The 27272-nt window shown below is 40.4% G+C and overlaps 1 protein-coding gene across 2 annotated transcripts in view; it reads right to left on the bottom strand.

Annotated features, from left to right (window-relative positions):
- The window catches only part of SPG7 (SPG7 matrix AAA peptidase subunit, paraplegin), an 85001-nt gene that overhangs the window by 3838 nt on the left and 53891 nt on the right, over positions 1-27272 (bottom strand). For both annotated transcript variants that reach the window (XM_036750197.1, XM_036750198.1), the window contains 7 exons: positions 20276-20400; positions 18879-18981; positions 16601-16711; positions 7636-7751; positions 4683-4839; positions 3298-3464; positions 1770-1847 (listed from right to left, as the gene is read on the bottom strand). In XM_036750197.1, the coding sequence (XP_036606092.1) occupies positions 1770-1847; positions 3298-3464; positions 4683-4839; positions 7636-7751; positions 16601-16711; positions 18879-18981; positions 20276-20400 (857 nt within the window). The remainder of the gene's footprint in view (positions 1-1769; positions 1848-3297; positions 3465-4682; positions 4840-7635; positions 7752-16600; positions 16712-18878; positions 18982-20275; positions 20401-27272) is intronic.

The following is a 27272-nucleotide window of genomic DNA, read 5'->3' as shown; positions in this document are numbered from 1 at the left end:
ACCCTATCAACTCTGCCTCTCCCTTTTATTTTCACTACCACCCCTGGAGCACAGACAGCGATGACCAGTCTCCTTTCTCAGAGAATTCTGAGAACTTCCCAATGGATCTTCCCATATACCTAATCTCTGCTCTTTCAACTTTACTGGTTACACTACTACCAGACTTCTCAAAAATCTTCAAGTCAATTCAAAGTCCTCTGTAATGTGTAACCCTCAAGGGCCTCCTGACTTTCCAGCATGAGCTCCGCCTTGAATTCTATCCTCCAGGCCAACAGACTCATTTCTGTCCCCTGAACACACTGCACCTTCCAAGGCCGGGAATGCCCTTCACTTGCTGAATTCCTACTCCTCCATTAGAGACCATTTTGTATGCACTTCCTCTGTGAAGGTGATCAAACCCACTGCCTTTGCTACCGGGTCTTGCAGCCCATGCTGTGGAGGTGTCCTTTCCCCTATGAGGCTAAGCTGCAGGAAGGCAGAGCCTGTGTTTTAGGTAGCCCCCAGCAGAGTCTTTACCAAACGTCTACTAACTCTGCACTACCTAACAATCAGTGGCTCCCAAAGTGCTCTAATGAACCAAGAAGGTCCTAGGCTTGAGATCACAGAATTTCATAGACGGAAGGGATTTCTGTGGCCACCTGGTAACACACGTAAGAAGAATCACCCTATGCCGAAGCAGAGAGGCACATCCAGGCTTTCCCTGAAGAATTTAAACAAGGGGCAACCCCAAATAACCCACTCTGCTTTTGGGATGCTCTGAAGTCAGAGGACTTGGGTCTAAACCCCGCTTCTGAGCTTTACACTGCTGCTGTGACCTTGGCAAAGTCACCTGATGCTTCCAGTCCTGTTTCGTCACCTGTAAAAGGCAGGGCTGGACTAGATGGCCAGTTTGCGCTCTAGGATTCTATTATACGCCCATCCAAGATAGTCTGGAAATGTTCTCCTCAGAAGCCTATTCCAATGACAGGAAGTAAAGAGAAAAAGCCAGAGATCACTTCTCTTCTCGGACTTCTCACTACTCAGTGAAGCTTCAGCAAGTGCTGATTCTAACTTGACTTGGCTTCTGTCCCTCCCATGCAGGCCCATCAGCCCCAGATGGGTGTGTGAATGTCTGTTTACTTAGTTACCTAGCAGCACCAGCTCTGGGCAGACAAAGTTATATAATTCTACATGTGATGACCTGAGAGACGGGAAGGGTCACCAGGAGGCCTCAGAGACAACAAATGCACTAGCTAAATACCACTAACCTCCTAGGTTTTTTCTGCTTTTGTTTTTAAAATCGGAATCCAATTGTTGCCTTCTCTCTAGACTGACCTTACACAATCAGCCAGCCACCCAGAGGCTGAGAAGTATGGTGCTAGGTTTGCACGGAACCCTATATTCTCCTACCATAATTCTGGGGATCTTCATGTGGGCTAGGTTTAGGGATGGAGCTTAAGAGTGAATAGAGTTCTTCCCCTTTGTAAAGATTACATAGGGTTAACAAAGGAAAAGTGGCCAGCTTCTTAATAGGCTCTGCCCCAGTAACAAGCAATTTCCTTAGCCCTAAGTGCTACGAGGACAGCCAAACAATACTTGTGGGTACTACTAAGACAGGAGAAGGAGAAAAGAAGAACACAGCAGATTAAAGAGGAAGATGGCTGAAGAAAAGAAGCAGAAAGTGTACTTGATGGAGCTCCATGGGCCCCGGATGCTTTCCCCCTTCCTTACCCCATGGCTCTAACCAGTCCAGGCCCCAGAGTGAACGCAAACACCAGCACACCGCTTACCGAATGCAGCTTGGCTTGGTTTTCCTGCAGCACCTTCTCTGTGTGCCTGTATGCTTTAGCCACCAGCAATTTTGCTTCCTGTACAAAAAGGAGGAAAAACTCCAATGAGGAGAAGCTACTATAGACAACTGCAATTCCTAATTCCAGTTTTTTTCCTTTAAAAAAAATACTTTGATTTGGGCAATTCACATTTTCTGGGCTACAGTTTCCTAACAGTAAGATTAGATAAAGTGAACTCCTAAGATCCCACACCAAGCCCTAAATCCTATGAGTAAAACATCTCTGATGATGCTCAGAATAAGCAAGCACCTGAGGTAGTTCCTCTCCTCTCCCATGGTGGTACCTGGATACAGGCCCCTCATTCACAGGAGTGGGGCAGAGGCTGGATGATTCACAACATTTTTCTTTAAGGTTACACAGAGACTCTAGGCAAATCTCTATACTATAGTGATCCTCCCTCTATTATCACAAAGAGAAAATGATCAAGGATTAATTACTCTGTGGGATGCCCTTTGAAGGAAGGGCTAGAGTATGGGAGAAGGCAGGCTTTCATATCTCTGAGGAAATGACCTTAGCTAAGAGAATGTTGAACAGATGCTTGACATACAAAGGTATTTTAGTCAAAGTGTCATTGCTTGCTGCATTTAATATCACAAGGAGCTCACAAATCTTAAAATTCAATATACTTTATTTGTCAAACTTTTCCTATACAGAAAAGAAACACAAGATGAATAAAGGAATAGATAAGCAGCCATCTCGGCATTTCTCACATATGGTTCATTTAATTTTATCCTGAGAAACTGACACTGCCTTGCTAGGTACTGGATTATCTCAATGGTTCTCAATTAGTTCTGTCAAGCAGTTATTTTCTATTACCTTGATGCTCAGAATTTGTATCTACGGCATAGGCTAGTCTTGTTGTATAAACCCGACAGCCTCTTTCCACATAAACAATTCTTTGGTGTCCTGAGTTTAAGTCTATGAGGAGCTGTGACCAAGGAGCAAGAAAGGAGGCATAGTGCCGATGTGTTTTATACTAAATATTCAGCTGCCCACTTACATGATGAAAGAGAGTAAACTGATTATTTCCCACATATCTTAAAGTAAAACAAAAAACAAATACTAAAAGGAAATCTTCCAAGGATGGACAGTCATATCAGGCTGAGGGTTAGAATTGAGTGTACTAAGCTCTTAAGCAATGACAATCAATTTGTTCAAAGACCAGTAAAACATTAAGATGTGCACAGTAGGTAACACTGAATAGTGAGAAACCCTGAAAAGCCATCAGTCTTATGAAGACAAAGAGAAGTGAGTGGTGAGCTCTTACACACTTCCCTCTCTGCTTTCCAGAACAACAAGCATTAGGTCTTTGGAAATGAGGAAATCAGAGATGCTCATATTGACAAGGACACCAGCATTTGGGGCTCACCCTCAGTCAACTTGGGTTCCCCTGCTAGGGAACTTGCACATTCAACTTCAGTAATTAAATGCCTGTGATCTTGGCAGTTAGTCATCTTTGTCTACTTACATGATCCATCATCTGTTGAAGCCCTTGGCTAAAGGGTCGTCGTCCTATGCCTGATGTGCTCTCCTGCTGCTCAGGGAAGGAAACAGGGCCAATGCTAGGCACCATACCGAACTGCTTCACCATGGAATAGGCTATTTTAGTGACTTTCCTTAGATCATCCTGTGCCCCTAAACAATCAGAATCAAAAGAAATAAAAGTTTTGGTTTTTTTTGTTATGTTGGCCAATTTAACAGATTTCTCTTGCTAAGATTTCATTCTGAGCACAAATATGAGTCTGACAACAAAATTTAATACCTCTAAGTGATCAAAGATTATACTGACAGATAACAGGACATAAATCAAGAGTAAAATGGCACTTTTTCCTGGTCATCTTACTTCCCCATTAAAAACAAACCAACTATTTCTATATTTAATGCTATTCTATAAACAACAGGAAAATGTAACTCTTAATATCCCAGTGTTATTAAAATCAAGCATTGGATAAATGAACAATAATTATGAACATGCAGTTATATGGAAATAAAGAGTTTCTTTCACCCCATCAGTTTTTAATGGATTCACATCATTTGGTAAAAAAAGATTCAAGTAAATGCTTTTTTGTGAATTTAGATTAAAATTCATTACCTAACACCTCAAATTTCCACATACTGGCAATAAGTCACCATGAATTTAAACCAGGTAAAACATTTCACAGCTGAATCCCCGAAGGTACTTGTTTGGGTCTGTGTTCTAAGGCCCCAAAAAAGCATTCATTAACATCTGTAGGCTCTTAACTACTATGTGTAAGAAGAACTGTACTCAGACAGTACTAAACCAATCTGGATTTTTTCAAGTATTTAAATACATGTTAATTTTTAACTAGACTAAAAATGCCTACCTAAGATTTTTATTGGGGTTCTCCTCACCTACTCTTCTCCAAACAAGGTGCTAATGTTGAGGCTCACACAGCCTTCATCCCAACCAAGTGATCATGAATAAGCTGTTTGGCCGCTTTCTTACTCTCAGGACTAGATGCAGTCTCCACAGCAGATAGTGACTTGGTTATGTGGAACTGTTTTTGTTGAAACATGTGAATCCAGAATTCTCAAATACCAAAATTAACTACAGATATAGAACATGTAGACAACAAAAATACACTTTAATTTTAAAGAGTTGTAAAGTATTATTTTCCTAGCTCCACATCTCTTTTGGTTATATCTCCTCTTTTGAGCACATGAATGGGATATTCTAGGAAGCAATCTAATTTATTCCAAATTTTGTGACCCTATTCATGACTCTGAAAGAAAACAATCTGACTTTGAAGTTGCTTCTGTAAAAGGATACTATTGTATTATACCCGATGCTAAGAAACTCTTCACTGATTCACCTAAGAGTTAGCTTCTCACCTGAAGTAACCTTATTAAAAGAAATAGCTTCAGACACTCGGCCTCCCAAAGCCATGCACATCCGCTCAAATAGCTGCTCCTTAGTAAAGAGATATTGGTCTTTGGGGAGGATCTGAGAAAATCCCAGGGCAGCATTTGTCCGTGGTGCTATGGAGACCTGCAAAATGTCAAAATGGACCTCAAATTTCACAAACAGAATTGAGACTTTAAAAAAACAAAAGAACCAAGCTGAGAGGAAGCAATGCAACACTGATGCTATTTTTAAAAAATCTCAGGATTTCAAAGAAGTTAAAAGACTTCTAAAATCTAAGACAACTCCAAAAGACTCATGATAGAAAATGCTCTCCACATCCAGAGAAAGAACTATGGATTCTGAACGCAGACCAAAGCCAACTATTTTCCCTCTGTTGTTGTTGTTTTTTCTTTCTCGTTTTTTTACTTTTGTTCTGATTCTTCTTTCCCAACATGACTAATGTGGAAGTATGTCTAATATGATAGCACATGTATAACCAATATCAAACTGTCTGCTGTCGTGGGTAAGGGGGGAGGGAAAGGAGGGAGAAAAAAGTTTGGAATTCAAAATCTTATAAAAGTGAATATTGATGGGGGCAGCTAGGTGGCACAGTGAGTAGAGCACTGGCCCTGGAGTCAGGAGGACCTGAGTTCAAATTCAGCCTCAGACACTTGACACATGTACTAGCTGTGTGACCTTGGGCAAGTCACTTAACCCCAATTGCCCTGCCAAAAAAAAAGGCAAAAAAAAAAAGTGAATATTGAAAACTTTCTTTACATGTAATTGGAAAAAATACTATTAAAAAAGAATTAAAAAGGGTGCGGGCTACACTAGGGAAGATATGGCTAAAGTGCTACAGGGGAAACAAAGGGGCTTAAGTGAAATGTTTATGGCTCTATTTTTGAATAAGCCTAGTTTATCTATCCTTTATAACTTCTCAAAATCCTGATCTTCTATTAAAAAGACATTTCCACAAAAAAGAATGAAAAAAGAAGTTAAAACATACACACCAAACTAGTCTTGACAATGTGAACAGAATTCTAATATTGAAGTAGCACAGTTCACAGAAGTAAAAAGTAGTTTTGGGACTGAGGGTATTCTGCAGCATGCAAAGTGCCAAAGAACATATCACACAACAGTGTCAATTACTAACCAATGAGGAGACAATACTTTGTAGTGGGACAACATTTATAACTCAGATCCTACATTAATCCACTGCTCCCTTAACTCCAGGATAGTTCGCCACACACAAACAAGCAGAACAGAGCTTATGAGACCACAACATGGATCCCTGGTTACATTATTTTTTAAATCATCCTACAAACTGCAACTTCCCTTAAGTGCAAGAGGAAGTGAATGACCCTGTACCTGTCTGGAAACAATACATATCCGTCCCTAACAGAAGATCAGACTCTGGGCCAACTGAAAATCCTATGATTATGAATGGCAGTTCTGTACACTCCCCCCCACCCTAGCTGTAGCACTTCAGAATCTGACGGCTAAGCAAGGGTTCCTCCTAGCTATACTGTCATCGGTTCACTGACTTCCAGCATAGACTTTCTTAGTCTTTCCAGATGTAAGAATCTCAACAGTTGCAGTTTTCTCCCTGTGGCAATGTGTGGTTTTCCTGGGGGACACAGACACACAATGTTCTAGATGCTGGCATGCAATAATCATCACCATTATAAAACATTTATTTTGGACTGTGATTTCATTGGTACTGGGAATTTCTGATGAGGAAACGCCCCCCCCCCCCCCCCCCCGCTGGCTGGCAGCTGTTCTCCAACTGAGATTCTCAGAGCACTGCCAGGGGCACCAAGGGGTTCAATGACTTGCCCAGGGTCACAGAGCCTATTTGTGTGAAAGGTGGAACTTGAAGCCAAGCCTTCTTGCTTCTGAGGCTGAGTCCCTAACAGATATATGGGATAAACAAGTCTCCAGTCCTAGAAAAGTCTGTAAAAGACTTTATGTATATTCTCATGTTTGAGTCTCACAAATGGGTTGGAAGGTCATGTACTACAGGAACTCTCACCCCAAGTTTAGAAAGGAATAAACTGAAGCTGAGGGAGGTTAAGTGATCACACAGCTCTCAAGGGCCAGAATCCAGGTTTTCTTGACTTTAAGTCTAGCTCTCCACCCACTATGATACACTTTCTTTCAAACAATCAACAAATAATTACTAAGCACTTATTACATGCCAAGTACCATGCCAGGCACTGGGGATACAAATGAAGAAAAGTGAGTCTCCTTCCTAAAAGGGCTTATTGACAGCTGACAACATATTCAGTAAATAAAAAGTAATTGGCAGGGGGGGAGTTGAATAAAAACTGGTAGACTCAGTTAAGTTCTTGTGAAGGCCGCAGAATTTGAGCATAAGCCTTGAGGGGATCTAGGGGTTTTAAGAGGGAGATGTGAAGATGCGCAATTCAGACTTTAGGCAGCCCTATCCAAAGGGCAGGAGACTGGATGTGGAATGCTGGGTGCGTGCGTGTATGTGTGTGTGTATGCGCGCGCGCACACACACACGTGCAGAAGCACATGTGTGTGATGTGTAACCAGCCTGGAAATACAGGTTGGAGTTGGACTGTGAAGAGTCTGAAATGCCAAACAGGCGTTGGTATTTTACCCAAGGGGGAACTTCTGAAGCTTGCTGAACAGGTGGGTGATGTGGTCTGACATGGTCAGAAATAGGCTTGAGAAATCTCCACTGGGCAGCAGTACAGAGGAAGGTTTGGGGAGCTGCAAGGGCAGATGCAGGAAGACTAATTAGGAGAAGATGAGGGCATGGACTCGAGTGGCTGTGGTGTGAGTAAAGAGAAGTGGCTAGACACAAGAGGAGTTGGCGCCAATTAGCTGAGAGAGGGAGATGAATGAGAGCCCAAGTCTCAAGGACGGCGTGCGTTTCAAACCCAAGAGAGGACAAGTTTTCAGCAGCTTTACCTTCATCACTGCCTCGGTGTGCTCCAGCAGCCAGCCAACCAAAGCATGGCCTGACTCATGAAACGCCACAATCCTTAGCTCTTCCTTGGATAGAATCTTGCTTTTTTTGGCAGTACCTGAGGAAGCACCAAAGATTTTAGATGTCATGCAAAAGTAAAAGTCCTGGCAATACCTAGGTGAAATCTGCCAGGCACCATCCTTGATCACAGGCCCTATTTCTGCCTTGTATAACCTAAGAAGTAACATACCCATTATTCAATTTCTCTGGCAGTATCTTGTCCTTCCAGACCAATCACCCACAACTTCTGCCCACTTAAAAAAGGACTTAATAGGGAAAGATGTGGTTAGAGAGAAACATTTTCCTATTCCAATTTTTATATTATTTAACATGTCATCCAAAGGATTCCTTTGACAATGATACATTTTGGGGAACAGATCTAGAACTTACAAGATGGCAAGGACCTTAGGGATCACTGAGCCCTATTCCTTCCTTTTACCCACACAGAGTCTCTGGTTGACAGACATGAAGTGATTTGTGCCAGGTCCCCAGGCTGGGCACAAGAGCAGCCTGGACCAAGAACCTGGCCCCTTGGACTGCAGAGTCTGCTTTTTTCCACTCATTGCACCATACTGCCTAAGAGCCTCAAAAACTTCCTAGAGAAGAACGTGCTATTTTTCAAATACATTCTAAAATCTCCTTTAAGATATCTAGAGTGAAAGCAGATGAGATTTAAGTTCAGAATAGTTGGTTATCACATTGCTACATGTCTCTATTGGATATTTTAAGAAGTGCCCATTAGGGTCGGATTTGAAAGAATTTATAGCATTATAATATAACTTGGCATTTGGATGTAACAGATGGAAAGCACACTTCTCTTCAAATATGGGTCACAGTTTCAGATTAGATTTAATTATACGTAGCACATAAGTATGCGATGATTTACGAACTTCCATCATGAAAAAGTTTGTTCTAGAACTACAGCACAAAAACAATGTTTGTGAAAAAAAATCAATATAAGAGTTTTTAAAATAGAGGGAAAAACGTCTAAGAAGCTCCTCCAACATAAGTGGCATCTTCAAATATAGGATGTAGGAGAAAAGAGCATGGGCAAAGAATCAGAAAATCTGGATGATACTTCTTGGCCTTGTGTGTGACTTCAGGCAGGTAACCACACTGACCTTAATTTTAATTTCTTCATCCCAAAGAAGCGGAATGCCACTCGCCACTCTGGTTATCTTACAAAACTATTATACCAAATATGATAACAAGTGCAAAAGCATTTTGAAAATTGTGAAGCATGAATTATTATTAAAAAAAAAGAAAGAAAAGAAAAATGCTGTCCACATCCAGAAAAAGAACTGTGGAGCCTAAATGGATATCGAAGCATATTATTTGTGCTCTCTTTTTTTTGTTTGTTCTTTCTTGTGGTTTCTCCCATTGGTTCTAATTCTTCTATACAATATGACTAGTGGGAAAATAGGTTTAATATGAATGTATATGTAAAGCCTATATCAAATTACATGCCATTGTGGGGTGGAACAGGGAAGATATGGGGAGAAAATCTGGAATTAAAAATCTTACAGAAGTAAATGTTGAAAACAAAAAATAAACTTATAAATTAAAAAAAGAAAACTGTGAAACATGATGCAGATTTAAGGTAGTATTAATATTATTATTTTGAACTAGTATGGTAAACCTAGCCCTCAACTCTGATCATTTTGTTGCTCTGGATGGACTGGAGAAAAACAAAACTGTCTTCTAAATAAAGCAGTCGTCATCTTCTGCTGCCCTCCTTTTTCCTTTTGGGAAAGCACAGCATCAGCAGCCAGACATCAGTCCTGTACTTGGGAGGCCTCAGAGAATCTTTGTTATGAAGCACCAGAGGTTCATCTAGGTTTGGTTTAGTTTTTGTTTGGTACTAAGGATTTCACTGGCAAAGAAAGGGAGAAAACCTTCTACTACCAATGCAGGTCAGTAACTGTTACGGAAGGGAAAAGTCTTTGGCAATGAAATGTTAAGGGAGGGATCCTGAGGTCATACAGCTCGCATCTGGGAGAAGGAGAATAAGAAAGCAGGTTACCCAGACTGAGATGGGACCTCCATCAACTACACTTATAAAAAATTCATCCTAGGTCAACCAAAAAAGAGATGGAACCCCTTCCTACTGTTAAGCAAGAACTTTTCAATTTCTTTCCATAAAATTCTGTTTGATTCCCCTGTCAAACTGTATTTACCGATAAGTCCTTTGTTAAAAATTAAAGTCAAATCAAATAGGAATTTTAAAGAGATATGTTTCTTAACACGGATCTTCTACAAGATGAAAACTCTACAGGGATATATAACATGAGCGTTGGCTAAACGTCCCTTATTTGACTGAAGGTGCAAAGCAAGTCCCGAATTAACAACAACAAAAGTAAATTAGCATTCCCAATATGAATTAGATCTGCCTCTGTAGTTAGATTACAAGCTAATGATGAGGGGGAGGGCAACGGTTTAAAAATGCTATCTTGACAATCTGTGTGGATTTTAAAAAAAGGAGATGACAGTATTGAGAGGTATTTCCTTAAGTACAAACCTCAAAACCTTACTGCTGTTCATATTTGAATCTACTTGGCTACAAAAGCTGAATACTTTCTAATGACTTTTAAATAATTATCTTGCGCTTTAGTCTACAGATGACTACTGATTCTTTTAATTAATGGAAAGAAAACACCCCAATGGCTAGTCCAAATACTACTTATTAAGAGCCTGCTATCTGCAAGTCACTGAGGATACAAAGAAAATGACAAAACAATCTCTGCCTTCAAGGGACTCACAAAGGTATAAATTCATACACAGTAAGTAAAATAAAAGGTAGTTTCAGGAAAGACAGAATCCTAACAACTGGGGAGAAGCAGGTCAGGCTACAAGAAAAAGGTGATAACCTGATCTCAGCACTAACAATTCTGAAAGGCAGAGGTGAAAAGAGAGTTCATTTCAAGATTCACAAATGGCCAAAGGGCCAAATCTAGTCCTTCTGTTTAAATACAACAAAATGTTATTTAAAAATGTAAAAATCACTCTTAGGTGGGGGGGATGGGGTAAAATTCAGCCCTTACTTTGCTGACTTCTGTTCTAATCTCAAACTTCTTGTTTTTTTTTTCTATTGCTGTTCATGTCTATTCGAACCCTAGATTGCTCCCACCATCCACCTACTCTGCTCCTACTCAACTAGGAACTAAATTGTACAACCATAATTGGGTTCCAACAAACTTATGTTGCCTAATCTCGACCTCTACACACACATTCTCGGTGACCTAATTAGGTTCCATGGGTTTCAATTATCATCCCTATAGTTTAGGTCTTATTAATGTGTGCCTGACTGTATACATATAATTTCCACATTGCCAACTCCCTATTAGACATTTCAAGCTGGATGTTCCGTAGGCATCTTGAAGTCAATATGCTCAAAAAAGAATTCATATTTCCCCAAAACCCACCCCTCTTCTGAATTTCCCTGTTATTCAGAGTACCACCATGCTCCTAGTCACTCAGGCTCACAACTCCAGCATTATTTTCAATTCCTCACTCATCCCATATATCCAATCGTTGCAAAATCTTGTCATTTCTATCACTACAACACCTCTCACATACATTCTGTTCTCACAACCACTGTCGTGGTTCAGGCCCTCATCATCTCTCACATGTGATGTTACAATACTGTCTAGCTGGTCTCCTATCTTTCCCTATTCCATTCTATGCTTCGAAGAGCCTTACACTGATTTTCCTAAAGCCTAAATCTGCCTGTATTATCTCCCCCCTACTCAATAAACTCCAGAAGCTCCCTATTACCTCTGAGATCAAAAATCAACTCCTATTTTGGCATTTTGCATTAGCATTCTTTAGACAGTCAGTTATTAAGCATTTACTCTGCTTTTAGTTCTAGGAATATGAAGAAAGACAAAAAACAGTCCCTGCTCTCATCCTATTCATCACTGTTTTCTACACACTCTATGACCCAGCCAACCTAGATGTCGCGTTTCTCACAACACTCCATCTCCTGTGTCCATGCTTTTGCACTGGCTATCCCCCACACTCTTTTCTCATCTTGTAGAATCAATCCTTGGTTTCCTTCAAGACTCTACTCAAACACTACCTTCAGAATGAAGTCTTTCCTGGTCCCTTTTCCTCCATGGTTATCTTCTATGTGCTTTGTGTGTTTTGTATGTGGCAGAGCTGAATTGGGAAACAGTCCATGAAGCTCATCTGGAGACAGACCTACAGTGGATCATCCCGCTGACTGAGTGTGCATGGAGCTCTCCTGGCAACTTTCAGGCAAACATCTGGTTCAAAGCCGAAGTCCCTTCCTCCATCCTCTCCCAGCCCTATGACAGCAGGACAGGGTTGGTGCATTGTGCCAACTAAGAAGAGAAACAGCTTCCTTTTTGTCTTTCCTTTACTGCCTCTAGAACATGTAGTGAACTATTCTCATGTGGAAGTCAGCACATGTACTGGCTTAGATTGATCCTAAAGGCTGCTGCTTCTACACTGTATTATTCCTCTTAGTGTAGATGACTGAAGAGGGATCAAGAGATGGATGTCCCAGTAGATCAACTGATTATTAGGATTATTGCTTTAATCTACCATACAATCTGACCAGCCCAATCAAAAAGTACTGTTTGCTTAGATCTGAGATTTGATTCCTAGTATTTTTACTGTCTCATGAGGTTAAGAAGGGAAAAGATTCTGAGTCCATCAGTCAGAAGTGACTAGAAACAGCCGGAAGGTTCTGCCACTACACCATTCTTAAAGAAATGATAACAGTAAAGACAATTAGCCCAAGCCCTGGCCTACCTGCCAGAAGACTTGGTCTTGCAGGGAACTATTTGGACAGTGAAAAAGTGAAGTGATGCTGAAATGTTGATTTAGCTTTCTCACAAAATGCTTCAGACTCTGATGTTACGTCTCAACCCTTTAGGAGAATATAACAATAATTAAAAGTTAATGCTACTTGTTTAAGTCCCTGTTGATGTATTCTCATGAATCCCTCACAACAAATATTCCTTTTGTGTGGAGGAAATAATTAAGTGTCCTTCACCTAATTTACATTGGACACTGCATACCTCTGTACTCCTCTCCTTCTGAGGAGACCCCGGGCATGAGCCAAACCTAAGCTTTAAGTGATTTTTTTCCTGGGACTTTGGGGTGAGGGTATAAAGAGCCAGAGAGTTCAAGAAAGAACTTAAGCCTTCTCTTTTAGAGGCCAGGTCACCCACTAAGACTGCACCTGGTCTGTTCATTCCTAGGTTCAGAGCTAAGAGGAAACTTTTAGTGAGTTAAGGAGAGGACAAGCACTATGGTCACCCAGGGCCCAGTAGCAGTTATTTTTTGTGTTGTTACATAAATCTATCTATGTATCTATCTATGTCTATGCTATTTCCTCTGTTAGGATGTAAATTCTTTGAGGACAGGATTATTCCTTTTTTGTTTTTTAATCTCTAGTGCCTTATACAGTGATTTTCACATAGTAAGCATTTAATAATTCCTCATTAGTTAAAGAATTTATGAAGCAATGGGTTGAAACAAGGCTGTAAAGGTAGGCTGACAGTCAGTCTGGAACAGGCTTTAAAATATCAGCTGAGCAGTTTGTGGGTAACCAATGAAGAAGAAGGCCAACACATGGTCAGGCTTAGGAATAGCATTTTGGCAGTGATGTGGAAGACAGACTGGAGGATGGAAAGCCTAGAAACAGGATGAACAATCAGGCAAATAACGTAATGCAAATTACCGTATGAGGAAAAAAAGTAAACGGAAGGAAATGAGGGCCTTTAAACTAGGCAGTGACCATGTGGATGAAAAGAAGAGGGCAAATGTCAAAGATGCTACAGAGAAAGAATTGATGAGACCTGAAAAGCCTAGATATGGGGGTTACAGAAAGGGAAGATTCAAGGATGACTACAAGCTTACTAATCCGGGTGCCCAGGAAGATGGTGGTACCCACAACAGAAATGGGGAAATTTGCAAAGGAATAGGTTGGGATAAGAGAGGGGAAGAAAAGGGAAGAAAAGATAATCAACTCTATATCAGACTTGTTGTACTTGAGATGCCAATCGCAGACGTGAGTAATAGGCAACTGATGGCAGCAAATAATCCAAATGGCAGATAATTCAAAAATAATGTTTTTAGAATGTATCTTTTTCCTTACTTTTTCAGTTATGACATGTGCATTCAAAATACTTTAAATAAGGTAATAAAGCTACATTGTGAAGAATTCACAAACTGATGAAATGTTAGAAGGGTCCTCAGAAGTCATTAGTCAAATCCAGATGCCTGAAACCTAAGTTTTTAAAAATCTTTTTAAAAATATCCAGTGACTAAGTCACCTATTATATCACGAAACATCCATTTCCATTTTCAGACATCTCTAATGGTTAGAACCTTTTTCCTCACAATGTTTGCAATGCCATCCATTGGTCCTTCTAAGTCTTTGGAAATCCCATGTGATAAAAATAATTCCTCTAACACATGAAAGTTGTTCAAATATTTGAAGGGAGTAATCAGAATCTCTCCCAGATGTGTATTTCCTTCAAGCAGTTTTCACATGGCATAGTTTTGAATTCCAGATTATCAATGACCATCTGAAAATGTAACAACCAGAAATGAAGATCTTATTCCAAGTGTAGTTTAACCACTGGAGAGCAGAATGGAAATAAGGCCTCCGTCATTCAGGACACTACATTTTTATTAATGTAGCTTGGCTTCCTAGGCTAACTACCTCTACTTCCTTCACCTAATCTTCATACTAGATACTAGTTCCCTCCCTATCCTAGTTGTTGTCTTCTGCACATAATCCTCCTAGCTGAAGAATTCATTCTCACAATCTACTAAGAAAAGGGAGGCCAAGTGTTGTGAGCTTCCTCTTCTTCCCCCTATTCTAAATCTCAGCCATTTGACATCATGTACTACATCCTACTCCCTATCCTCTCGTTTAATAGACTTTGATAAAGAATGAATGAAAAGACTTTTCTATTAAGCAGAACACTTTACTAAGTGCTGAGGACACACAGAGAAGAGTAAGGTGGTCCCTGCCCTCTAGGACCTAACATTCTGGTATTTGGGGGGGGTGGGGGGGTAGGGAGACGGACACTGCTATTCCTGGGGTTTGGGGGCTTACCTGCTGAAGATGACTCATACCCTCTTACACTCTTCTCCTGTCATTTCTAGCATGCTGCCCCTACAATCACTCCAAGTGATACCAGTATATCCACCTACTGTCTATAAACACACCCGGGGCTCCTCTATCCTTCGAAATCCCTCACTGAACATTAAATCTCCTAAAGCAATCATATTGTAGCTCTTCTTTTTTTCTCAGACTAACTACTAAAAAAAGCTATTAATATTTGTTGGCTCCATGTACTCTCCTCTTACTCATTTCTTAACCCCCTTTAATCTGGCTCATCATGCAAATGAAACTACTCTCTCCAAAGTCTCCAACAATCTCTGAATTGACAAGTCCTATGGCCTTTCTCAACCCTCATCATCAGTGACCTCTGGGCAGCATATGACACTGCTGGCTGCTCTCTCCTCCTGGTTACTCTTTACTTTCTTGGTTTTAATGACACTGCTAACTTGCTTCTCCTCCTACAGTCTGGCTAGTTCTTCTCAGGCTCCATTGCTGGATTTGTATGTACCCCAGTGCTGTGTCCTAAGCCCCATTCATCTCTCCCAACAATTTCTCCTTCGGTGACCTCATTAGCTCTCATGGGTTCAATGAGCTTCTCCATGGAAATGATTCCCAGATGTACACATCTGTCACTAGCCTCTCTCCATCACCAACTGCCTACTGGATGTCCTACAGGAATTTCAAATTCAACCTAAAACAGACCACACCCCTCCCCCTTCTGAACTTTTCTGTTTCTGTCAAGGGTACCATCACCATTCTTCCAATCACCCATATTTACACAACTGCAGTCAACTCTGACTCTTCATTCCCCTGTCACTCCATGTATTCCACCAGTTATCTTGCATGACTCCATTTCTCTACACTCACACGGCTGCCCAACTAGATCAGGCTTTCATCACTTGTCCCGTGAGTTACCGAAATAGCCGCCTAATTCTTTTCTCTTTCTCAAGTCCCTCCTTTCGCCAATCCATTCTCCACACAGCTGCCAAAGTGATATTCCTAAATCACATGTCAGGTCACATCGCTCTTCTACTCAATATACTCCCCCTTTCCATTAAGAACAAAATAGAAACTCCTTTGCTTGACACTAAAGCCCTTCATGACCAGGCATCAGCTTTCCTTTCCAACCTGTCATACCCAACTCTCTTTCATACACTCTGCCATCAGGGCCAACTGGCCGCCTTCATCTTCCCAGTGCCTTTGCACAGGCTGCCTCTATACACGGAATGGATTTCCTTCTCTCCTCGACCTTTTAGAAAGCATCCTTTCTTTTCAAGTTCAGCTCACGTAGCACCCTCCATGGAAGGCCTTTCCTAACTCTGCCAGGTGCCAGTGCCTCTCCCCCACCAAAATTATCTCATATTTCTTTCGTATATATTCACATATGGATGTCTCCCTGATACAGCAGAAGGCCCTAGATGCCAAGGACTGTCATTTGGGGCCTAGCACAGTTCTTGGCACTAAGAAATATGCTTGATAAATGTTTGCCACTTGACTTCAGAGAAGTTAATGCTGTTTTATTTATCTTACCTTGTTCCTTAATTTCTCTTTTCTTCCCAAACCATATAAAGCCCAAGACTAAAGTGAGTTCATTCCCATCTCTAAGGCTGCTATATGTTTAGGAGGGATAATGAAATGTTTTTATTTAACTGACCTCTTCCCATTTTACTGATTTATCTATTCAGTGAATCTTTCAATAAATATTGTACAATATTTATTTTTATTACATGATAAGAGAAACTATACAATCACTGTTAAAAATGGAAGAGAAACAATTTTACAGAAGAAAAGAGACTCTGTACCTGCAATTACTCGCTCCACAGCATATTCAAAATTAAATGTATCAATTGATTTGTGTCCTTCTCTTGCAGCATGAAGGGCAGCTTCATTACATATATTTGCAATGTCAGCTCCTATTGGTAAAAAATTTGACAACATTTAATATGTTTAGTAATAAACTGGAATAAATGTAGAGAATTCCGTTATAATATTTATACGGTAAAACATAGAGATCAGTGAATGACAAATCCTGAGGCTTCCCCAATAGAAAGCAAGACTCACTACTTGGACATAACATCATTTCATAGAGGTACAGTTTAAATCTGTCCTCAGACCTTACTAGTTGTGTGTCCCTGGTGAAGTCTTTTAATCACTTCTGCTTCACCTTATCCATCTATAAAATGGGGATAATAATATTACCTACCTCCTGGGGTTGTTGTGAGGAGATGTAAAGTACTTCATAAATGCTAGCTATTATATAAAATTGGTGGTTAAGAAATAAAAGGCATTGATGGACAAGACTCTGTAGGACATCATTCAAAGTAAGATCTCTTCCTCCTCTGAAACCCTAAGGCAGCACTTTGTCTGTATCTCTTCAGTCACTTAACAATGATATCGCACTTTATACCGTCACTGTTCAGGTGCCTAACTTAGTTAGCTTATTGTATTATACTAAATTCCTTCTGGGCAAGGACTATGTTGTCTTTACTCTTCTATAACATTTGCTAAAAAAAAAAAATTTGTTAACTGGATGAAGAATCAAAGAGACAGGGTATATATTGTTGATAAAATAAATATTATGAGGCTGTTAATATAAACTTATAAAATTTAGAGCCGTTAGATTCCCAGGAAATAAACTGAGGGAAAAAAACCCTTCCTTGACAATGTTTATTTCTATTAAATTAAAACTAGTATAGAAGGAATCTCTCAGTGAAAACACAGGGGTCAGATGTAAAAGGAATGAATAAACTGTAATGAATCAATAGGATAGAAGATGAAATCTGGATTCAGAATGAGAAAGATGATCAGTTTTGTGATTAGCAGCGTGTGTCGGGATATTCCTAGAACTGCAAAACTAATCTCTCTCCACAGAGCAACATGAACATATGGTTTAAATTTGTGGGTAAAGGTTCTGAAATAAACAGCAGAGCCAGTGCACCTTAAGGCCTGATAGAACAAGAAACCAAGGAAGGAAATTCCAAGTCTTATATGTGCAAACAGGCCCTGCAAAGCCCTAGAGAGAACACCACAGTGGAGTAGCTTAGGGATAGGAATATTCCTGCAGACACTAAGTTCCTTATTTAGGATCTGACCTACCATAAGTGGGTGGTCTAAATACATAGGGAAATTGTTCGTTTCTCCCCAGCCTGGAAAATGGCTGTTATTTATTTATAGCTTATTGACTTAACTTATCTTTTGCCCGCCCTGCAATGCAAAACTTATTCTCAACTCAGGCCTTCTCTGAATTATTTCCCTTATAACGAGACAGGAAGCTCTATGTACAGAAACATACACAAAGATGCACAGTTCTATACTTACTACAAAGTAGTAGATACCTACAAAGCTGAAAGAACCTCAAATAATCCTGACATCTGCCTGGGGTAAAACTGAATTGTCCATCTCCACTGGCCTTAAAAGAGATGACAAATACATACAATACAGACTTAAGGGGAATTCTTTGAGAAAAGTCATTAAACTTCATAACCTTTAACTTAGCAATCTCATTATGGGCATAAGCCTAAAGCAGGTCAATGACAGCAAGTAAGGTCCTCTGTATAACTAAAGATTCATAATGACACTATCTGGTAACAGATAACTGGAAACTAAGGGGGTGCTCATCCATTGCTGCATGGCTAAACAAAGTGATACAAGAATGCAATGGAGTAGTACTATGCCATAAGGAAGGAATGAATAATTTAAAGAAATATGGGAAGACTTGTATTAAGTGATGCAGAGTGACACAAGCAGAACCAAAAGAGAATGGTTATAATGGCTATAAAAATTAAATGGTTAACAGAAGGAAAGGCAGTCAAACTCTGATGAACTACAGTGAACAATTTCAGTCCTCCAGAGCTAATAAGAAAACACAGAGAGGTGAGAATTACAGACGTGGGACAGGCACTAGCCTGTTTGTTAAATGGAAAGGTTTAATGGTGGGGTTGAAAGGCAACAACAGAACAAAAAGGGAGGGGGGAAGACTTGGAAGCACAAACTCTAGGGACGTACAAAGTAGCATCAAAAGAGATCTGTGTACAGCACTAGAGGCACAAAACATTCCAAAAGATAAATGAATTCCCATACCGCTAAACCCAGGCGTGAGCTCTGCTAGACGTTGGGAATAAAAACTACCAGTCTGGGTCAGCTTCAGACTCTTCAGATGCTGTTCAAATATTTCTCTTCTTTCCTGTCATAACACAAAAGGACAGACAAATATTTAGGGGGAGGCACAAACAGACCAGAGAGCTGGGGGCAGAGGAGGTGCCTGTGGGGTATGTGCACAGCAGCCAACGTGGAAGCCACGTGTCTACCAGACAGTTGTGGCTCGGGCCATCCCCAGGAAAGGCCACAAGAGGGAAGTGCACCTCTGCTCTCAGGAGATTCATCTACCTTCCCCACCAAGCAGAGGCTTGGTCACAGCTCTGTTTCCAAATACAGCCCCAATGTGTGTGGGTTTACCGTGAGTCACTAGCTTGCTTTCCCAAGCTCCTCTCTGAGGGTGACATTAACCACCTTTGACTTTGATTCTGCTCAAAGAGCCCTCCCCCAGTCCCCACCACCCCTCTGACCCTTCCTTTTGCTCCCACAGGACCAAAGCAACACACCAGGCTTGAGTTCCTGTTCCTGGAGGTGCTGCTACAAAGACCCTCTTCTACCAGCTGAGGCTGTGTCCAACCTTAAGCTGGGAGGTGGAGGAGGGGTGGCAGGCAGCCAAGGAGTGAATGACTCAGCTGGTCCAGGAGGTCCTGATTAAAACACTCAGAGCTCAGTTGCCAGGGCTTTTTTCCCTTCCTCCTTCAGGGGCAGCTGCACAGTTCAGGCTTTCAGTGCCAGATAGTATCAGGCATTTAAGGTATTTAAAATGAAAACTCTGAGGATGTCTACAAAGCTGCAGATGGAAGGAAGAGATGCCATGCGAGAAGAATCGATTCTTTTACTTTTCCTCTCTGGATTTGGTTTCAGAGCATTTGCTATAAAACTCAATCCCGGCAAGCAAATTCAACCCCAGATGCTCGGAGAAAGAGGAAAACCAACAGTGGACGAACAAAAACAAGTTGCAAAAGCAAAGAGAAAGCAGCGAGCCAAATAAAGTCTGGATAGATAAGAGTAAAGGAAATTCACTCACTCCATCTGCACTGGAGGAATGTTACAAACAACGGCCATCCCTGTGGGGGCAGCGCTCACTGCCGAGCAAGTTTAGGCAGCTCTTCATTTCACGTGAGAGAAGGCCAAAAAGCTTCGCTCAACGACTATTTCCATGACAAAAGGATAACCCTACACCCTCAGCCCTGGGAACAAGGAACCAGCCAAGTGATCATTCTCTTCCGGCTAGTTAATATTTCTCATCATCCCCTTCCATTAATTGATAAGGGCCTTTGGCACACAGGACAGCTTTAATTTTCACAGGCTAAGGAACATAGCTATTCACTCTAAAAGGCCTTACAAATTAGCCTAATGAGAATCAAACTTGTGTTTCATACCTGCAGTGTAGGGAGATCAATAAAAATATGTCGGTCAAGTCTCCCTGGTCTCATCAATGCATTATCCAAAATATCAGCTCGATTGGTAGAAGCCAACACTATGACATGATCTGTAGTTCCCATTCCTGAAGATGAGCAGAAAATAAATTATTTTAAATTATTGTTGCTTTTTGTTTTTATATCATCTTTATTTGAAAATATATCTCTTTCCATCCCTGGTAACAAAAAATAAAAAAGAAGACTATTTTTTGTTAAAATGATAGTTTTAAAGCAATATATTTTGGTTTTGGTTTTGTTTTCTGCTGAAGTTCCAGGATACAGAGCTAGGCAGGAATTTCTAGAGAGATCTAATGTACAGAGAATGAGTACACTCAGCTAGCTTCCTAAACAGTGCTAGTATATGATCCCTAATACCCTTCATCCAAAACAATTCTGATAAACAAGTATTCACCCATTTTTAGTCACAGAAAGTCAGGGAGAATCACCTAAGGCAGCACTGTGTCAGAGGCATAACCACAAATCTAAGCCAGGAGACTACTTCACAGTCCCCTCCTCTAAGTTCTAGACAGTACTCCTTGGAGGGATTTAGGTTGCCTATAAATGCGTAACAAGAGAGGGCTATTTTATTGCACTGTTGAACCTAAGAATCTATGGAGTATTTTTCTCTGTCCTCATTTGATGGTTTTCTGTTGCCTAAAGTGACTTTTTATTTGTAACATCTGTAGTATTTTATTACATTTGGTCTGATAGTAGTGGTTTTTCAGGCACAAGGTTTCTTTAAAAAGAATTGTAAAAGGGAATTCATGGAAAAATCACTAATGAGTACTAGTAAAAAGCAGTGACCCCTGTCTTTTTAAACTTTAAGCTCAGCTGATAATTAAAAAAAAAATCAGCCTTTAAAATTACCTATCAGGCCACTTCACCAGAGAAAGCAGCTCATATTACAGAGATAATTAAACAAACAAACCCTGCTATCTTCAAGCATACTTCTGCCTCACAACAGATGGATGTCAACAAAACTCAATTCTGCTTTCTCACAAGCAGCCAAACTGGAAGCTGCAAGGTCTAGAGCTGCCTTCCAAGCTCAGAGCTCTGGCTGGTCCACGTGCTCATGTCGGATGAGTCACACAGGCCTGCAGATTCCAAGCACTAGCAATGCAGAAACAAGAGATTCTCACCAAGAGGAGCTGATCATCCTCTGAGAGTGGCTTTGCCTCCACGTAAGCAATAGGATAGGGTGGCTTATTCCCAAATGTGCTTCCATCTTGGAGCACAATCCCTCCCGAATTCTAAATAATCTATTCTAAGAGATGAAGCCTCAGTATTGTTTGGTCTGGCACCCAAGAAGGAAAAAGAAGGATGTCAGTCACATGAGACTTAAACACAAAATGCACAGTACATTATCATTTTAATGATACAAAAATAAATGCTTGTACTTTTGATCAAAAAACCGTACCTCAATTAAAATAAGTATACTTAAATAAACAAAAACAGAAGCCCCAGACAGAGTATACACATTTCTTACTTCAGCCACTGTGTTCCACTTCTAAGGGAGAATACCAATTCAAGTGAAATACTGATCCAGGAAATCAAAGGATAACAGGGATAGGAGAACCCCTAGAGATAATCAGTTCATTTCCCTGTCCTCTAGGTGGGGCCTATAACTATCAGACAGATAGGAATTTAGTCAACTTTAACATACCTCTGGGAATGAAGATTCTATCATTTTCCCTCAGGAATCTAGGCCAGTATTTATCTTAGGTTTCTGAAATGCTTCTCCTCTAAAGAGGTCAAGCCAGTGAGCACAGAATTTTTAAAATATATCATTTCAACAAGTAACCAAGACTTTGAAAAAAAGCGACAGTTGGTACAAAGGAAAACATGGTCACAGTAGAAAGAACACTGACCTCACAGTTGGAAGACCTAAATTATAATTCTGTCTCCTCCAATTACTAGTTGTGTAATTCTTGGGCAAGTCATATAACCTCGGTGAGCCTCAGTTTTATTATCTGTAATATGGGGATAACGATACATGTTCTACATGTCTCACCGGATAATTATGAGGATCAAATGAGAATGCATGTGAAGGTGCTTTGGGAACAATAAAGCCATGCAATTATGACATATCATGATTAAGACAGAATAGTAAAGACATACAAAAAATTTCAAAAGTGACATGGGGAATGAGGAATAAATATCAGTTTCAAAAAAGACAAATAAAATCACTTTGTAGCCCCTTTCTCTCAACAGTGAGTTCTTCCAGGAAGGGTCCAGACCAATCCACAGTTTATTACCAGGATTTTGCCACCATTCACCCCGCCTCCCCGCCCCCCAACCCCCTGCAGGTACTTCCACTTCCCACACCCCACTTTTCCACTCCCTTTCATGTGCTGCTTTATAGCATTATAACATAAGCTCCTTGAGAACAGGGCCTGTCTTTTTATTTGTCTATACACTCTCAAACATCAGGGTTGAATTTTTAGCAAACCAGATTCGAGCTGAGCAGCGTCTGGCATATAGTCATCAATTAATAAATGCTTGTTGATTTTCCTTATTTGCAAGAGGAATGTTTTCGATGCTGCACAAAGAGGGAGAAAGATCCTTTAATGTGTGCCCTCTCCCTCAAAGTAAAACTGTTGGTCAGAGTTTGACCTCCACTGCATGGATATTCTTGATGTCATGTTTTCTAGGATTTACCCCCCTTTTCTTCCATCTTCTTCTAATCATATGTAGAGAAATGTAGTCATGTCGGAGGTTTCCCTAGAGATGTAGGGCACATTTCAGAGGCTATTTTTGGCCTGGGTTTGAGTAAGGACTAGTCCATCCAGCTCTCTCTCAAATGAACCATCACAATTGACAGAGGCTATTAGGAATATGAACCCACTCTGAGTACCTCTGAAAAACAAAGGCATCTTAAGTCTTTGCTACCTGATGCCAGGGGTGGCTGTTTAGGTATTAGAGCAAATCGGATCCTAGCCCAGAGCTACTTCCCCAACCTAAGCTCAAGGGTTGAGCTGGAAATGGACAACCGAGTTAGCACTGGGCTTTATGTCAGAGAAATTCTAACCTCTGTTACAGAGGCACCTCCAAATAGCAACCAAGAGCAGATATTTCCTCATCCAATTCAGACCCTGGAATGCTACACACCTCTCAGGGTAAGCCAAAAAAGTCTGGAGTAACCCTTCACAATGTGAAATCATTCTGACACACTCATTTGTCACTCTGAAGGAATGGAGAATAACACCTGAGACTATGTTTCAAACACTTGTAGAAAAATGATAAATCTTCAGAAAAAAGTACAGAGGATACAATGCAGACTATCTATTACTGAAGTGCAAAAATGCAAGCAGTTATGGTAGCAGCTACGGAAATGCCTACAGACAAGGCACATGCAAATAATGACTAATGTAGAAATCACTAATAAGAGCCAGGTGTATGTAAATAAGTACCAGAGCTAAGAAACCAGATTCAGTTAAAACAACAACAAAACCCCCAAACTTTACTTATATAGCTAAGAAGGGGCAGAAAGGGATTTTTAAAACAATTTTTCCTTCTCCACTGTAATGTAAAATGAAGACAAAAGTAAGGCTGATTCTTATGCACAAGGATTTTCTCATTTTAATCAAGGCCCTGGAATGTTATTTAAGTTTCCAAACAGACCAAGGTCATCTGGTACAACTATTCTTGGAATTCCATGTCAAAGTTGACAAATCTCAAGCATCCTTGTTTATGTCCATATCCAGCAGATCTGACCATGGAGGAAACAGGCTTGCAGACAGATCTTTAAAAACAGGCAAGCTGCTTCCAAATACTGAACAGCACTTTCACCAGTTCTGCCAAGAATTCCTGTATCTAAGACATGATGCACTTGACATGAGCTTACCCAAACAGTACCAATGTACCATCCCCGCAGGTTGCATTTTCAATCTGTATTAACTTTTACTCACTCACACAACATAAATGATGCCTTTAAGCCTGAATTTTCTGACACTTAGGCTGGAGAGCTAGTGCTAATTTGTAAGGCTGGCCTAGATGCATTCATTACTCTGGGAGAGATTTCTACAGTAAAAGTTTATACCAGCCCTTCTAAGAATTTCCCCTAAGTGAAATTCAAGGCCACATCTGTTCCATTATGATTTTTCTGTATCACAGGAGCAGCATCTTTGTGTCTTCATAACTAAAAGTTGAAAGGAATTTTAAGGGTCTAATACAATCCCCTCATTTTATAGAACTGAGAAGACTCAGAAAAGGGGGTGACTAGTCCCCATTCAGACATCTGGAGCTCACAAAAGAAGCAGGTTTTTACATCCAAATCCCAGTACAGTGTTCCTTCTCCTTCCTACATGGCTCCTCCTCCCTCTACTCAACATGTCCCAAACTGAATTCACCATCATTCCCCTCCAAAGCACTCTTATTTAGAACTTCCCTACTCTTGTCACAGGCACCGCCTTTCCTGAGGGTACCCAGCTTAACATTCTTGGTGTCATCCTTGGCTGCCCACTCTCTCTCATTCCCTATGTGATGCCAATCAAATGTGATTTTGTATATGGTTATTTATGTAAATTCCTTCTCAGAAAAAAATGACAACTCCTTGAGGGCTGGAGCTATTTTATTTTTGTTTTTTGTCTTTTTTCCCCTTAAAAAAGTTATATAAGTTTTCACCAACAAGATAGACATTTCTCGTAAGGCTAAACTCTGTCCCAAAGGGAGTCTGTCTTCTGAAGCACTGAAAGTAAGCTGAGTGGAAACAGGTGTATTATTACCCAATCTTATGGATGGCAGGTAAAAACAAACAAAAAGGCCAAATGAATGATTTCCTTCATGTTTCAGGGAGCTATATTTGAAGTAAACTAGAACAGGTAAAACTAGAGTTGTCCAGGGCTGACCATGACACCAGAGAAGCAGGTAAAACCTAGCCTTTGCCTTAGTTCTAGGAGCTAATTTGGTTACTTCACGCATTGGAGGCCCTCAACAACAGGGTAAGACAAACAAGGGAAAGGCAAAAGTGTAAGAGTAGTACTCCGTTTTTTCAGGCAATACAATATTAAAAGGCAAGAGGCCAGCCAAGCCTAGGACACCTCTCCAAGCAGGAGGACACCTCAAAGGTCGAGTCTGACCTCTGACCAGTGTGTCAGTTATGCTCCTGGTGCCAAATCAGTTTCAATACAACTCCTTTGTTTCAAATATATACTCTTTTAGGCAGATAATAGGAAGATATGCCTAAAAAATGAAAATTTCCTAAAAGCAGAGATGAATATACTGTTCCAACTTGCTTATTAGCATCTAATTCTTCTTTATCATTAAATGTCTAGTCAAGTTTGCTACTAGAAGTTGTTATGTTCCAGATTTACCCTTTGAGGTTTATCATAACTTTATCATTCAAGGTTTCAAGTCTTCACAGAGCTTCTCCTGGGAGCTTAACAAATGGGACCTCCTCGATGCCTTTCCCCCTGCCCACTCTGTTCGACCCCGCCCCCACATAAGAGCTGTAAGTAAGAACTTGTATACAAGAAAGGAAAAGACTGTGTGTCAGAAGGTCTGTGTTCAAATCATGGAAGGACAATTTGTTTGTCTCAGGAACTGGTCAAGTCACTTAACCTCACTGAGCCTCAACATCCTAATCTGTAAAATGAGGATAACAACACCTGCCCTGCTGCATCAAAGTGTTGCTGTGAGGTTCAAAGAGAAATGCAGATGAGGTGCCGTGTAAACCTGAAAGTGTTTTTATAAATGAAGCCTTGTTAACGAGTTATAGAAAGAACAACTGACGTTGTTGTTTCAGCCATGATACCTAACAGGTTGTTGGTGTTTGATAAATATTAATAATTTCATTTAAACTTAATAGAGGGAAGAAAAAGAGACATAAAAGTAAGTCTGGGAGAAAGCTGTGTAGTGGGAATTCTAAGACCACTGCCTTGTGCACTGGGGGTAATGCGCCCATTTTCCAATAGCAAGAAGACAAGGAGAGAGTATATCATATGATGGTACTCCTGCATGGAGATACACATGGGGAGCTCTCTCTCTCAGTTTAAGGACATTTCTTAGTTCTTTAGAACTATATGGACTTTTTTATTTATCATTTTCTGTTTACCATCATTTATCATCTATTTATCATCCTATATTCAGCTCTTTGAAATCTAACTATTCACGAAGCAAGACACTGAGTTTCTTATATAAGAGAACCTGATTATTAAACTACTGACCATCCAAGGCATAAATAGAAGCTCTTCAATAAATATTTATCGATTAACTGGTAGGCCAAAGTAATGAGAGACACATTGAGAAAGCTGGTTTTTGGGAGCAAAGGCAGAAATTATCATGTTAATATTTAATAATATTAACATTGGGTTTAATGTCCACAATAACAATCCATGAGATGCATCTATCCAAAGAAATGTACCACACACATTTTCAATTATCCATGGTATACTTTACTCCATAAGCCTTGGATGATAAAAACTCCATATATGCGGAAGATGACAACAAAAATATTTTGAAAGTCAGAGGATCACAGGACTTAGAGTTAAAAGGAACACAGGAAAATATCTAGTCCAATCACCTCATTTTATTAAGTAGGAAGCTGAGGCTCAGAGAGGAAAAGAGTCTTGCCAAAGTCAAGGCGAAGATAAAACAGCGGAGTGTCAGCTATCTCAGACCAGTTCAAAGGAACAAAGGACAGTGGAAGAAAACACCTTCCCCTTCCATCTGCCATCTCAGGTGAGATCCTTACACTTGGAAATAATGGATATGGCAAAATGGAAAAACAGCAGCTAGACAAGTGTTGCTTGATATGCAAAAAATCACCATGGAAGAGCTGAAGGAAAGAGGCCATTGCAGCCCAGCATTCCTGTTGGCAGAGGCCTTCCAAGGTACAATCTGCCACCTCCCAAGGCAGCCTGATTCACTTCTGGTATAGCCATTATCACGTTTTGCCACAGTCAACCTTAATCAACCTCCCTCAGACTTCTACCCATTCACTTTTCCTCCTTCTGAGGCC

Source organism: Trichosurus vulpecula, chromosome 3 (genome assembly GCF_011100635.1).
Source record: "Trichosurus vulpecula isolate mTriVul1 chromosome 3, mTriVul1.pri, whole genome shotgun sequence".
Classification (NCBI taxonomy): domain Eukaryota; kingdom Metazoa; phylum Chordata; class Mammalia; order Diprotodontia; family Phalangeridae; genus Trichosurus; species Trichosurus vulpecula.
Note: the sequence above shows the minus strand (reverse complement) of the source record. Positions and strands in the feature narration are given on the sequence as shown.